We start from the raw sequence: 14,140 nt of genomic DNA, 5'->3' as shown, positions 1-14,140 counted from the left end.
CTATGAGTATTTCCCTCTTCCACTAAAATTAATCAGAGGATTGGTTATCAATCTTGATAGTTGATATATTGCTGGAATCCCTTTCAATTCTCTAAAAGAAGGATTTAAAGAGTTTTGGGTTGGGAGATCGAGGACAGCAAGGCAGCCCCTGAGGAGAGCCCTTGTGGTGAAGACGGCATCACTCAAAACCCAATAGAAACAGAAAAGAAACTCTACCTGTAGGTTATGTGCATGAGCCCTAGAAACTAGATTTGTAGGTGTTTGCAAATAAATATTTACTACAGGAACCACGGTATCCTTCCAAGGTCCGATGCCTACCACATAATCCTTAATGAAGCTAAGGTGGCTGTCAAAAGTAATTTTCCCAATATGACTGCACATCGTCAATTTGATGAAAGTTAGCAAAGAATTGCAGAAATTACAGTGATACATTTTAAGGTTTATAAAGAGTTTATCTTTGTTAAACACATTAGGAAGAACACGAACATAATTAGTGTCTTGAGTAGGAATTGTAATATCATCAATCAAAAAGATCTTGGGTTTTGAATTTGAATGTTATTTCATGGTTTAACGTTAAAGAAGATGGGCAACAAGTTAGATTCTTCTATGATTTCATTAAAGAGATTGAAAATCGGAAAGAATAACAATTTGAAAATTTATTCCAAGCATGAGAGATTGAAGGGATACTGTACATTGAAAATGAAAAGAAAAACTAAAGAGATTTGTCATGGAGGTAAGAATAGTTGTTGTTGTAGTTTTTTTTTTTTCTCTATCTTTTTGTCCTTATTGTCTTTTCATATGAGTTGACAAAGTCAAAGAAAAACTAAAAAAAAGATTGAGGTTCAAATAACAGATTTAGAGGTCCAACTAGAATCTCCATTTTTAAAATGATTGAAAACCTAAAACCCCAATTGCTCGAATCATAAATATTCTTGGCATAATTGGTTCTAACTTCAACGTATTTTAAAAAGAACATACTGGTTTTTTTTTTTTTTTTTAATTTGGGATTTTCAGTTCCAAAGTAAAGTTTATTTTCTTTTGGGTTTTTGTCCATTTACCCCATTTCTAGAGATTTTTTTCCCACTTACCCCATTAAGTTTTTTTAATTCCCTCTTACCCAAAACACTCTAAGGAGGTCTTCCCTAATACCCCATTAAGATTTTTTTTTAATACCATTTTACCCTCACCTTTGTTACTTAGAGAGAGAGAGAGAGAGAAAATGGAAGAGAGAGAAACCATAGGGGACTTCGCCGGAGCCCGGTCACCGGCCGCTGCCCACCGGACTTTTCAGAAAACCTCACTGGAAAAGTTTACTGCCCCAATAGACGTCTATTGCCCTCCAATAGACGTCTATTGCCCAAATAGTCTATTGCCCCCCAATAGACGTCTATCAGCCATATATTACCTCCCAATAGACGTCTATTATCCTCCAATAGTACTTTCGGTTGCCAGAATATGAACTAATCTCCCAAGTTTTTTTTTTAATACCATTTTACCCTCACCTTTGTTACTTAGAGAGAGAGAGAGAGAGAGAAAATGGAAGAGAGAGAAACCATAGAGGACTTCGCCGGAGCCCGGTCACCGGCCGCTGGAATCCGGTCACCGGCCGCTGGAATCCGGTTACCAGCCACCGGTCGCCGGATTCCGGTCACCGGCAGCTGCCCACCGGACTTTTCAGAAAACCTCACCGGAAAGGTTTACTGCCCCAATAGACCTCTATTGCTCTCCAATAAACGTCTATTGCCCCCCAATAGACGTCTATCAGCCATATATTACCCCCCAATAGACGTCTATTATCCTCCAATAGTACTTTCGGTTGCCAGAATATGAACTAATCTCCCAAAATTTAGAGAATAAAACTTTGTTTAAAGAAAAAAACGAAGAGATTATATCAATTTAAAAACATCTATTGCTCCCCAATAGACGTCTATTGCCCCCCAATAGACATTCAAAACTATTTTTTTTCTTTCCCTTCTGTCCCATTACTTTAAAAAAAAAAAAATATCTGATTTGGGCACCCACATCATCTCCCTTCGCTGGTCAGCTCCCGCCGTCAATCTGTAACCTCCCGCGCCGGTTCCTTGATTTGGTCCTCACGTTTTTTACTACTCCGCCACTCCTCTGTAAGATCATAATCGACTAGTACTTTGGTGAAGTCGCCAATTCTAGTCCAGATAGCAGCAAGTCGGAGACTGAGAATGAGTCTGAGAGAGAAGGAAACTCAACATTTACGGCATCGAGCCATGGGAGCTTGGAACTCCGCCCATCAACTTGCCCACCGAAACATTCGAAACCCGAGCCTTGGTGGCCGTCGATTTCTGGCGGTTCCTCCATCAATTCACCAATACGAGTTCAGAGAAAGCAGAGAAGAGTAAGGGAGAGCAAATCTGAAAGCAATCGGCAACAGGCGATTGGAGCTTCTTCGTCGTCTTCAGGCGTGGACGCCATCGCAGCCCGGAGAGAGAGAGAGAGAGAGAGAGAAGAAAGAGTGGCATGGATGCAATTTCTTAATTATACGAAGGGTAAAATTATCATTTTATTTTAGAATGGGTAAGTGAGAATAAAATCTGTTGCTGGGGTAAGTGGGATAAGTTTGTCCAATTTTGATGCTTTGGGTCAATGACCCTTTTTTTTTTTAATTTATTTTTTCAAAAATGATTGAAAACCTAAAACCCCAATTACTTGAATCATATAAATTCTTGGCTTAATTGGTTCTAACTTCAACGTATTTCAAAAAGAACTCATCAAAAATTACCAATCGAGTGATTTTGAGTTAACAAGTCATGCGACAAATAAACAAAGTTTTCTTGAAGTTACAACTACTTTTTTAGTTAAAATTATAGACTTCATAGTTGACAATTCACCACATACAAGTTCATTTTACATGTGAAGATACACCCGAAATTTTGTCGCTCATGTTTGTGAGGTGATGGACTGATTATTCTCTCCTTCAAAACATGTTTACTCCGTGACACTGATACATTGAACATATTTCCAAAAGTGGAGAGCTACAGGATGCCCTAATTTCTCTTTGCTGTGATGGAACATCAAACACCTACTACAGGTAAATACAAACCCCCTGTCACTCAAATTTGAATTAGCCTTCTTCTTCTACCTGTCCTGTCGTTTCCCACAATTATTTTAACAAATCAATCTATCCCCATATTCTATTCTTTTGCCTTGGATCAACTCAGAATCGATCCTAAAATAATTGCCCCCAACGGTCTAATTTCACATGCAGCCATGTATAATTTTTGAAATAAGCACAACTTACTGCTGTCCCTTCTGACACACCGCCATTTTGCTTCCACTTACTATTTGCCAAGATTCCTTAGCTTAAATATGATCGACCGCTCCGATTGTGGTCAAGGTGGGAAAGAAATATTCACAATGGGAAATTGCTCTTCTCTCAAAGGAACCTGTGGGGAGTGTCCTAACTCTATCAGGGTCCTTACAGATTCTGGGGGTATCCTACAGTTTAAAGGTCCTAAGTTAGCTTCGGAAATCCTCGCTGGTTTTCCAGGCTATGGCATTTTTCAGCAGGGCAAGGCCTCGGTGCCATTGCCTGAGGAAGAGGCCTTAACTAGTGGCCAGTTCTACCTTCTTCCACTGAGGACTAAAGAGGAAGTGCCTGCTGATTATGGGGTCTCTGTAGAAGTTCAAGAAATGGGTGCTGATGAAGATTTGGAGGGTGCAGAAGAAGCTGAGCAGGTGAAGAAGTCGTTTGGGGGTGCATCGGATTATGTGGAGAATTTGGCAAATGGGTCAGGAGGAGGTCTGGAAGTAATGCCGTGTGGAGGAGATGGGGTTTGGAGAGTGAAGCTTGTGATCGACACTAAGCAGTTGGAGGAGATATTGTCTGAAGGCAACACTCTGGCTCTGATCGAGATGATGAGGACGGCTGCAACAGAGAGTGCTACACCGAAGCTGCAGAGTAAGAGCCTATGGGGTTCAGGAGGAGGTGGGGGTTGGAATTGGAAGCCTATCTTCTCCAACATGTTTAAGGCCCCCACGGCCATAACTGCCCCTATGGCCATAACTGATCACAGTGGGATGTGAAGGCCATGTAGGTTGCTACTACTTGCTAGGTTGTGTGTGGTGCTATGAAACTTCATGTTTCTCTGTACCATTATCTGAGATTTATGAGAGTGAATCAATCTGCTAGAAGATCAATGATCCCCTCAATTTAGTTCTTTATTATGTTAGATTATGAAGGTGAACTATGTTCTACTATCTTGTAGATATAATGAAAGTGAAGGTTGTTATGAACAATTTAGTGGGTACGCATGCATCTGGCTCTTATCTCTTTCATTTGGGAATTAACTTTACGGTATTGAAACAAATGCCCCTTCTTGTTCCAGTCAACACCATCTCAGGTGCTTGAAGAAAATTATTGACATATTGGAGCTCGAGATCAGTGGACATTCCAAAAACTGACGAGGGTAAAAGAAATTCGCAAGACCAAGTTTCCCACTTCATACAAGGGTAGTAAAGGTGTTGCACTACTTGAATGTTTAAACATAAGAGAAAGGATGATGATGTTCACAAGTCACTCATTCACCAACAGTCTTTTGAGTGATCACTCTTGACAAATAACACCATATTCTGAACATCAAAGCAGTTCCAGTTCTAAACTAAATACTCACTGAAAGCAGAAGTTACAATACAAAGACGAGGAAAAATGTTAAAAAGGATAAACATATGAAAAATTCAGCAGATATCCTCAATTGATCCGTGACTCCATCTTCTGGATGGCTTTCTCTATAGCAGGTATATTCTTCTTAAATACTGACCATTGCTCCTCTGTCAAGCTTATTCCTGTGGATACAAATAATAGCAAAAGAAACCATGAGTCATAAATCCAAGCAAAGGATTACAAAAGCTTGAAAGAAGCAATCTCCGATCCAACCACGGTGCAAAGGATCTCATTATAGAAGATTATAAAAGAGAAAGGTGTAAGCAAAGGGATAACAGAAGGAAGAAGTGACAGAACATCATGACTATACAAACATTGCTCATTGTAAGTCACCAAATAGCAATGCACAAAACAAAGATGTACATTAATTACTAAACTCAGCTTCCGTATTTGATATTCCCGAACAAATCCTTACCACCAAGATGACAAACTGACCCACAAATTAGGTTGCTTCATTGGAATGTTCACAAAATGAGAATGAGAGAGTTTTAGTGGCTTTATAGCAGGACAGAAATAGCCCATCAAAGACTCCACATTCACACTTAATTCAACAACATTTCTCAACAATCAAATAGAGAGCATACATGACATGTATTTCAAACACATTTAGATTTTAGCTTAACAAAAACACTATCCATTTTAGGAACTTATTCAATCAATAGCTTTTCTCAAACACGTTTTAGGAGTCAAACTCTGCAAACTACACTCAGGAATGCAAAAGCCTTGCAGGAACGAATGTAAGAACTGAACATAAGCTTATCGCATCCACCCCCATGGCAGTTAATATTGTATGACATGCCCATGAACAAACCCCTGACAATTAAGCACATTGATGTGATGGTATTTGAAGTCTTTTTCATGTGTTCATCTACATAATTGTAACTTTCTAACAATAACCAGAGCTTGCTCAAGACAGGTGCTCACATATAGAGGAAAACAAGCATTCGGTTCTCGAGCACAAATTATCGAATTTCCATGAGGAACAACCTCAACTCATCCAATGTCAAATCAAGTTGGCAGCCAGCATACTAAACATATATACATCAACACTCTTACATAGCATAGAAGCTGCTATATAATAGGACATTTAAGTAGGGTATATACCTTTAGAAGTAGGAAGCTCCTTGCCTTCTTTAGTAAAAAACTCCCTCAACGAGACCAATGGTTTCCCCTTGAACTCCTGAACTGTCACCTTCCTCTTATGCGAAAGCTGCATCCACCACAACCAAAACACCCCAAAAAAAAAAAAAAAAATCAAAAATCAAAAATCAAATCCAAATCAGCAACACTCTGATTTTTACCCTACCCTGCAAATGACGAGATCGCCATTGTCGTCGTACTCGCGCTCCTGGCCGCCCTCGTCGTCGGCTGGTTTGGACTCGTCGTCGTTTTCTTGTTGTTCTTGTTTGCGTTGCTGCTCTTCGAGGAAGGACTCGACGACTTGGTTGACGAAGGCCTTGAAGGGCGGCTTGTTGAGGTCGAGGGCGAGCTCCTGCGAGGCCTGCTTCCGAATCTTGGACTCGGTCAGTTGGTCCATGTCGGACTCTTCCAGAATACGACGCACCGTTTCATCGATTTTCCGTTGGGTTTCCGTTTCCATGATTATTTTTGCGGTCAGAGAATTTGCTGCGCTAACGGTTTGTTTGCTTAAATTGGGGAAGAAGCTCTGCTGCTTTCTCAGTCTCTCGTGTCGTCGATTTCTGTGTTTTTAGGGGGTGACGTTTCTTTGGGTAGTTAACTTTTGTCATTGGTTTGATATGGAAAAGTTTCTCGACAGCAATAGGGTTTTTTACCGACAACAAAAAGAGTAATTATTCTTGTGTACACGGTGGCTCCTAAATTCAGGCTTTTTTTCTTTTTTTTTTTCTTTTCTTCCTGAGAATGCTAAATTTAGGATCTTTTACCTAACAAGGGAAAAAATGTTTTGGCTTTTACCATCATACTAAGCTAGTGAGTTTTCAAAAATGAGTATTTTGTGTGATTTTTCAACTTGTTAGCGAATGACAAATAGATGATGAATTGCACTAAAGAATGACCTTCACCCTACCTTTTACTTTTTAAGTACGAAGTTTGGTACTACTTTTTATTTTTGACTGAAATATTGGAAGAAATTAAATATTGAAATTTTAAAATGAAGATGATATATAATGAAAGATATTTGGCGAGAAATTAATGAAATTAAGGGTCGGGTTACAAAATGGGTGGCTTTTTCCAGCTCATATCAAAGATAGATAGGAATGACACAGGTTCAGAATATAACAAAAATGTAATTTTATGATGAACTTTAAATTTGTATTTGAGTAGAGAGTATAGATATCCAAAATTTGTATGTGGTCCTGTGATTGTATTTAAATTCTAGTTTAAATCTTTTTCCTAGCAAATCCTGTTTTATGGTTTTTATTTCTAATAATATCAATTCCTATTAAATAAAAAATATTCAATCAAATTGAAAATTGTTAAAGTATCAAACTAGATCAGATCAATGGACGAAACAAATATATGAAATCAGAGATTTTCATGTTCATAAATGATAAATCAAGATCATATTATCTTAGATCTTTTTAATTTTGTTGAAAATTTGTAGAAATGATTTACTCATGAATATTTTGCCGAAATGTAATTAAAAAATGGGTCTCACAATTTTTGATTAGAAAGTCCTCGTGAAGTTCTCACTATAATGGTCCTCATTAGAGGCCACCTTTTTTATGTTTATGTAAGAATAACCTTCCTTATTTCAAAAGGAATAACCTTCCTTATTTCAAGAAGAATAACATACTTTTTTCTATTATACAACAACTTATCATCCTTACGTCAAACTAAAGATTTTTCACTTATAAAAGAAAGAATTATGTCAGTATACCAAATGATCATAAATAGTAATATTCTACTTCAAGTAATACTTTCATAAATATCTCTTTTATAGATATCTTCATATCTATGTAGAAAAAAGTATGTTATTCTTCTTGTATAATAGAAGAATAACATACTTTTTTCTATTTACTTTTTTGTAATATATAAAAATTATTAGGGCACGGGACCCAATATGCCCCAATGTAGTTATCGACAATTTAATTTAGAAATTTACAAGATATCATTTTGAGTGTTTTCGTTTCCTCTTATGAAGTTTTGATATTTTGTGAATACATTTTTTTTTTCTTTTTTAGAGTTTTGATATTTTGTGAGTGCCCCACTTGAAATCAAATCCTGGCTCCGCCACTGGAGACAAGTATTCATAACTTTCACTGTTTTTTCTCGCAGGGAGTAGAAGTGTTATGGAATCCTCAATCCTCTTCGAGCAGGACAAGAAATTTAAAATGGCCTAAATGAGAAAAACATTCTTTAATTGTTTTGCCAAAAAATTGGTACACTGAAAAAACTTAAATACAATTGTGTATTGGAAACCAATATCTACGAAAGTAATGCATAAATGTATATGTATGCGCCCGCGCACACATATATGAGGTTAGTTCTCTAAATGGTACATTCATTAATGGAACAAATAGGTATTTTGAAAAAACATATATCTTTCAAGAGAAAGTCCTGTGATGCATACGGCATACCACATGATTTTGCATACACAACCCTCCAATTGGGGCACTGGCTCTGCATCTTTTACATCCTTTAATTTCCTTAGATCCTTCCTTCTTCTTGCTGCACATATGACATTGCACAAAATAAGTAGAAGAATCTCACCATAATTTTTACTGAGCCAATATATCCGAGTGAAAAGTCATTCTGTCAAAATAATAGTATAATATAACAGTTGATAACTCGCAGAAGACTTCAAATTTGATAAAGCAATAACCTGAATAACATCAAATGATGATTTACTTCCTATCCAACTAAATTCCGGATATCATAATTGGACCTGACATTCATTTGGTTATTCTTATTCCAGATATTTCGCTGTCATGTTTTCCTAGTGGTTTAATTTGCTCTCTTATTTGGGCCAGGGAGTATAACTGAAACCAGAGTTCCCACTTCAGAATGAAAACAAACTCTTTTTGACACATACTTATTAGTTAACTAATGAACATGCAAGTTCTATATGCTCTCCCTTGTGATCTGGACCAAACGTTTCAGACCTAGCTAATAGCATTAATTCCTGTCCTGGCGACAATTAGATTAGCCCGCATTCATGAGAAGCTGCCTCTCAACTTACATTGCCAATCAATTGACAAGTTTGTTCTAGTAAAAGCACCAAAGTATTCAAGCTGTAAGTGCAAAGTAGGGAAGAAAATTTCAAGGGAGCACAAGAGATGAATAACATCAAAAACTAGTTTTTTACGGGAAATCAAAACTTTACCTTGGGTTGGACCTCAATGCTAGTTTTCTCCTTTCCCACCTCTTCCAAAGGCAACCTCATCCAGGCTTTGTCCTTGTCGCTTATACCGGCCGCCTGATTCCAAAAATCCAGGGCATGGCCTGTAAGCCTTTATGGGCCACCAACCAAATCCTGGAAATGTTGCAATTCCACCTTGAATCCTTCCTTCACCATTGCATCCCTTCTCCACTTCTTCTCTTCCACAGGACTTGCAAGCACTGTAACCAAATTTGGTTCCCCAAAAACAGCACATGTACGTCACATTAATTTCTTATTATCAAATATCAGCCATCAAAATTCAATTAGTGCACACCCATATCACAATCACCAGCAATCCAGAAACTGTAGATATCATACTTGTGGTAATGCTCACAAGAACCACATCCAAACATTGCAGTCTTTATCACTCAGACACATGCATACTTAAGTGCATAAATTTGACTACTAAATGAATTTATGAGATCATTGCCATGGAATAGTTAATTTGACCTGTAACATCCAAGAAAAGAGGTGTTCTTGGAAACCAAACAAAAGGCTATATGAAACGAAAATGAATTCCCAGATATAAATGCCAATGATTCCAAGTTCAAATTTTCAGGTGGAGAAACCTGAGGGGAAGCTCTTTGATGGGGGATTCTGATTTGGCAGCAAGTGAATCATCAGGTGGAGGAGAAGCAGTGTCTTCTACAACTGAAGCTGAAGAGGTTGAGCAGAGAAGGATGGTAGACTTGGGTTCTAATGGGTAGGTCTGAGAGAAGCTCCTCCATGACTTGGTAGTGTTGGTGTAATGGAATTGAGAGAGAGGGATGTGATGAGGTGCTTGGACTGAGAGAAGGGCTGTTCCCATTCTCTCCCGTATGTGATTCTGTTTCACTACAATGAGATGAGTAGAGGAATGGATTAGCTTTGTTTCAATTGTGACCTCTCAGACACAACCATCAAGTAAAAGAATTTAGGGGCAAAAGAAAAAGAAAAGGTTCTACCGAGATTTGAACTCGGGTTACTGGATTCAGAGTCCAATGTCCTGACCACTAGACCATAGAACCAATGTTGATAAGCTTCCTATGTTTATTATATTTAAATGTGAAATCCCAAGGACTAGTCAGGCAAACACGTCCATAAGGCTTCAGGTTTTCGTATTTTAGTCCCGGCATGGCGTATGCAATGAAAGGTTATTACTTTTTTTTTTTTTTTTTCTTTATAACAGAAAAGTTATTACTTTTTACTGGGAAATTAGATGATAAAAAAGACTGTTCAAAACTTCATACATGATAGAATTACTAAACAATTTTCTTGCTTCGAGTCAAATGCAATTTTCGAAAAGTTTTGAAGCCGATACTGTTCCCTCAATCTACTAGTTTCAAAAGATCCACCAATTTCTCCAGAAAGCTTTAGTACCTTGTCAATCTCAGCTTTACATCTCATATTTATACGGAAGTAACCGCTTCGCAAAAAGATCGACAATACTGACAATTGAAATAAAGAAAGAAAGATAACCTCTTAACCAGAAAAATACCAAAACTGAGGTTGAAATAATAAAAGGATCTTGGAGGCAATGATAGTGAAAGTTTAAGCACTTGCTTGTGCAATAAATACCACCAGTTTTGAACTAGTATTAAGTATATGATTGGAGTATTCCTTCTTTCCTTTTGATTATGCATTCTGGTGTTCTACCTCATCCAACACAGAGCTGTGATGATGCACCATGGACCACCGCCCATTATGGAACTCAAAGATGTTAGTCACACTGAATGGACCGGTATCCAGGTGATCACCAACATAGGTTTTCATGGTGACCCAAGCCATGTCAGTCAGAACACGAGCACGCACATCCCGAACCTGAAAGTTAACTCCTTGCTCCCAATTAAAGGCGAGTTGCCAACTCTGTACTACAGCACTATACCTGAAAATGTGAATACAATGACTTAGCTACTTTATCATTCAAACAGGCACAAAGCATTGCATGCCAAAGAGACATGTTCAATTTTAAACCAAGGAAAGCAAAATCAGCACTAACTGAGCTTTTTATAAAAACCATGTGAACAAAATCAGCCAAGTTTACATGACAGTCCTTCCTTCTCACGTCAACAAGCCCTAGTGAAAGGTATCATATCAACTGCCATGTGGCCATTTGATTGATGATATTTATTCTAAATTTCAGTTAAGAAAACAACATTTTACAGCCATTATCTAAAGAAGAATGGTACAATCACAAAGAGAACTTAAGTTTCAGAGTGAGTAAGAAAGTCCCTATGACCCCACTGTCAGTCATTAAAAGAAACACCAAATGTGCCCATTACTGGACGAACTACACAGAAGAAAACATCTGTGGATATGTAGTTTCTGAACATTTTACACAGATAAGAGGAATCATACCCTGAAAAGAATTCTCCTGAGGGATGAACACACTTCACATAATCTGCATTCAGCCATAAACGACTCATTTCAGGAAGTGACCTATCTCTGATGAAGTTGAAGAATTGAACATTGACCATCACAACTGCTCTCGTAGCAGCATAGTAAGCCTTCCAACCATTAACTGGAGTTACAGTATCCTGTTCTGATGTAAAGTCCTAGGAGAATATTTGAAAAGGAAAATAATAAATAGAAAGTCTTAAAAAAATTAAATAGCAGATGCGGGAAAGGAAGGCATTAATGCACAAAGCGAATTACGTTTCAAATATCTGGACATGCAAACTATCAGTAACTTTACAATATACAACTTCATATAACCAAACACTTGCTTAATTCTATAGAATAAATAGCAGGATCCAGAGCCGACTAAACCAAATGGAAAATGGTAGTACTAAAATTATATTCAACTCAAATATGACAGAGTTGCTCGCACATCAAACAAGAAAAAGAATCGGATTTTATACATCTCATCATTACATGTAATGAAACTTCCACGCTACTACAATACCAAATCATATCTTGAATCTTATCCACAATGCAATTCCAACACTCAAGAAACTAACAAAACACTTTTTCTTCCTCTGTTAAGTCACCATCACACATGTCAAACCACATTCCAAACCAAATGCAGCATAATATAGTCACAATAGCCTAATCCCGCCGCACACGTCCAAACACATTCCAAGTTTCGACACTATAGACACCATCAATAGCACAATTACAACCAATTTTAGCTTCTAAAGTCTCTAAATTTTCACACATTGCTCTAAAACGAAGCACACTACCCCTCAAATTAGTAATCAGCATTATTCAATTACATCCACAAACTTGAAATATAACTCAAAAACAATCGAAAACCTAGCAAATACACTACCTTATGGTACAGAGCTTTCCAAGCATTATCGTCATTGGCGGCCTTACGCATCAGCGAATTGGTCATCGAAAGCCTACAGAGGCTCGGATAGTCCAGGTAGCTGAGCGCGTGGGTGGTAATCTCCGGAACCAACTGCTCCATCATCGACGCGCCCGTCGTCTCTATCTCCGTAACGGCCGTCTGCTTCTCCGTCCCGCCGTTCAAGTGCGACGCGTCCACGGGTTCCGAGTAATCGGAAAGGGCGCCGTTAGAGTGACAGAAGCAATTGCAGAGCTTCTCGTTTTTGTCGTCGTCGTCGGAGGAACCGCCGTCCGATTGGGAGCGCCTGGGTTTCGAGGGGCGTGATCGGACGGTGAGGACGGCGAGGAAGAGGAAGAGGCAGAGGAGAGTGAAAGCGAGGGCTACAAAGAAGGTGTGGGAGGAGGAGAAGAGGGTAAAGGAAGTAATCTCCATTCATAAGACATGAAAGCTTTGCTGAAAATCAAACCCTGGAAAATCTGGTGCGGCTGGGTACACGATAAGGAACCGTCGCGCCTTTTTCAGTGGAGCTCCGTGGGGTTTTGAAAACCCTAATTTTTTTGCAGTTGAATTTTTACAGAGAGAGAGAGAGAGAGAGAGATTTTCAGGCTTTTCTCAGGAGTTAAGTGAGAGAGGGAGAGAGATGGTGGGGTTACGTACTGGTGAGTCCCACTCCTAGAGGGCTATGTTCGTAATTGCATAGGTTGCAATTTTATTTTTCATTTTTTTTAATCCCGAAAATGTATGCTAACTGTGTTCTACCAGGATTGTTCAGACACGATCACACCGAAAAAAAAAAACACAGTTTAATCGTGGATGTGCTTCTGAATTTATCGATATGCTCGTTGAATTTGGAGTTGATTTGCAATATAAACTTGTAATTGCGAAAATTAACACTTTTTACTTGGCATAAATTGTCAATTTACACGTCATTTTAAAAAAGATAAATAAACTGTAAAAGCATCACATCACTTAGTGATGAAAATATAGTTGAAAAATATTTGATTCGACAGTGAGTCATGTCGTGTCCTATTGGTTAGGTGGCCAAATCAACACGGTAAATGTCAAATAACGTCCATTGAGTCCAAAATCGCTAAATATCCATGTTTGAATGGTTTAAGCACCCAACTCATATAGATTAAGGCCAATACAAAATTGTTATATAGATTTAATACTATTAAAAGTTTAAAATTTCATAATACATTGGACATAAAACAACGACACTTAAAGAGCAATTTGTAATTCCGCGAACCCTTCCTCCAGTTCATCGGACTCGTATATAGAGTCCTCACAAATCTAATTATCTTTCATTCTAGACCTATGCCAACCATTTCAATAGCACAATCATTGTACCATTTTGTTCCCAAAACAACCGTTCCCCCTCCTCCCCGTCTCTGTGATGGGGAGGAGGAGTCGCCAACCCATCCGCTTCCCACAACCCTTGATTTCTCTCATTACCCTACGGAAACCCTCAATCCAACAGTGGAGCCTAAATCTACAACCCTTCACACCAATGTTTGAATTGGAATTGAGAGACCTCAATTTTTTTGGTGCCGCATATGTAGATCTGATGATGCTTAATTTTTGATGGATTCTACTCTAAGTAGATTTGATGATGCTTCTCCCAATATTTCACTCAAAAATAAAAAATAGGATCAAACTTCATACAAAGAAAATGGGTTGAAGGCCATTCTTTACAGCAATTCATCATCTATTTGACATTCGCTAACAAGTTAAAGTCACACAAAATACTCCTTATTTAAATCTCACTCACTTACTATGATTGTACGGTAGACATTATTTCGTAACAAAA

General features: G+C 38.2%; 4 protein-coding genes and 1 non-coding gene across 5 annotated transcripts; 1 reads left to right on the top strand and 4 right to left on the bottom strand.

The window, feature by feature from the left end:
• The first annotated feature begins 3,176 nt into the window (after positions 1 to 3,176).
• LOC133706705 (uncharacterized) lies at positions 3,177 to 4,289 on the top strand. The gene has a single exon (XM_062132249.1). It carries the CDS (start codon positions 3,343 to 3,345, stop codon positions 4,057 to 4,059), a length of 717 nt encoding a protein of 238 aa, XP_061988233.1. The 5' UTR covers positions 3,177 to 3,342; the 3' UTR covers positions 4,060 to 4,289.
• Positions 4,290 to 4,484: 195 nt separating this feature from the next.
• Positions 4,485 to 6,443, bottom strand: LOC133706706 (RNA polymerase II transcriptional coactivator KELP). Its single transcript, XM_062132250.1, has 3 exons — positions 6,003 to 6,443; positions 5,801 to 5,906; positions 4,485 to 4,818 (listed from the first exon to the last, which is right to left on the bottom strand). Exons 1-3 carry the CDS (start codon positions 6,294 to 6,296, stop codon positions 4,724 to 4,726), a joined length of 495 nt encoding a protein of 164 aa, XP_061988234.1. The 5' UTR covers positions 6,297 to 6,443; the 3' UTR covers positions 4,485 to 4,723.
• A 1,561-nt stretch (positions 6,444 to 8,004) lies between these two features.
• Positions 8,005 to 9,947, bottom strand: LOC133745581 (uncharacterized). The gene is made up of 3 exons (XM_062173676.1): positions 9,629 to 9,947; positions 9,003 to 9,238; positions 8,005 to 8,347 (listed from the first exon to the last, which is right to left on the bottom strand). Exons 1-2 carry the CDS (start codon positions 9,865 to 9,867, stop codon positions 9,022 to 9,024), a joined length of 456 nt encoding a protein of 151 aa, XP_062029660.1. The 5' UTR covers positions 9,868 to 9,947; the 3' UTR covers positions 8,005 to 8,347; positions 9,003 to 9,021.
• A 47-nt stretch (positions 9,948 to 9,994) lies between these two features.
• On the bottom strand, positions 9,995 to 10,066 carry TRNAQ-CUG (transfer RNA glutamine (anticodon CUG)). Its single transcript has one exon. It is a non-coding gene; the product is annotated as a tRNA-Gln (tRNA).
• A 427-nt stretch (positions 10,067 to 10,493) lies between these two features.
• On the bottom strand, positions 10,494 to 12,961 carry LOC133745580 (F-box protein SKIP8-like). The gene is made up of 3 exons (XM_062173675.1): positions 12,310 to 12,961; positions 11,397 to 11,593; positions 10,494 to 10,923 (listed from the first exon to the last, which is right to left on the bottom strand). Exons 1-3 carry the CDS (start codon positions 12,760 to 12,762, stop codon positions 10,674 to 10,676), a joined length of 900 nt encoding a protein of 299 aa, XP_062029659.1. The 5' UTR covers positions 12,763 to 12,961; the 3' UTR covers positions 10,494 to 10,673.
• Between the last annotated feature and the right edge of the window lie 1,179 nt (positions 12,962 to 14,140).

Source organism: Rosa rugosa, chromosome 4 (genome assembly GCF_958449725.1).
Source record: "Rosa rugosa chromosome 4, drRosRugo1.1, whole genome shotgun sequence".
NCBI lineage: Eukaryota > Viridiplantae > Streptophyta > Magnoliopsida > Rosales > Rosaceae > Rosa > Rosa rugosa.
The sequence above is the reverse complement of the archived record's forward strand: the minus strand, read 5'-3'. Positions and strand labels throughout refer to the sequence as shown.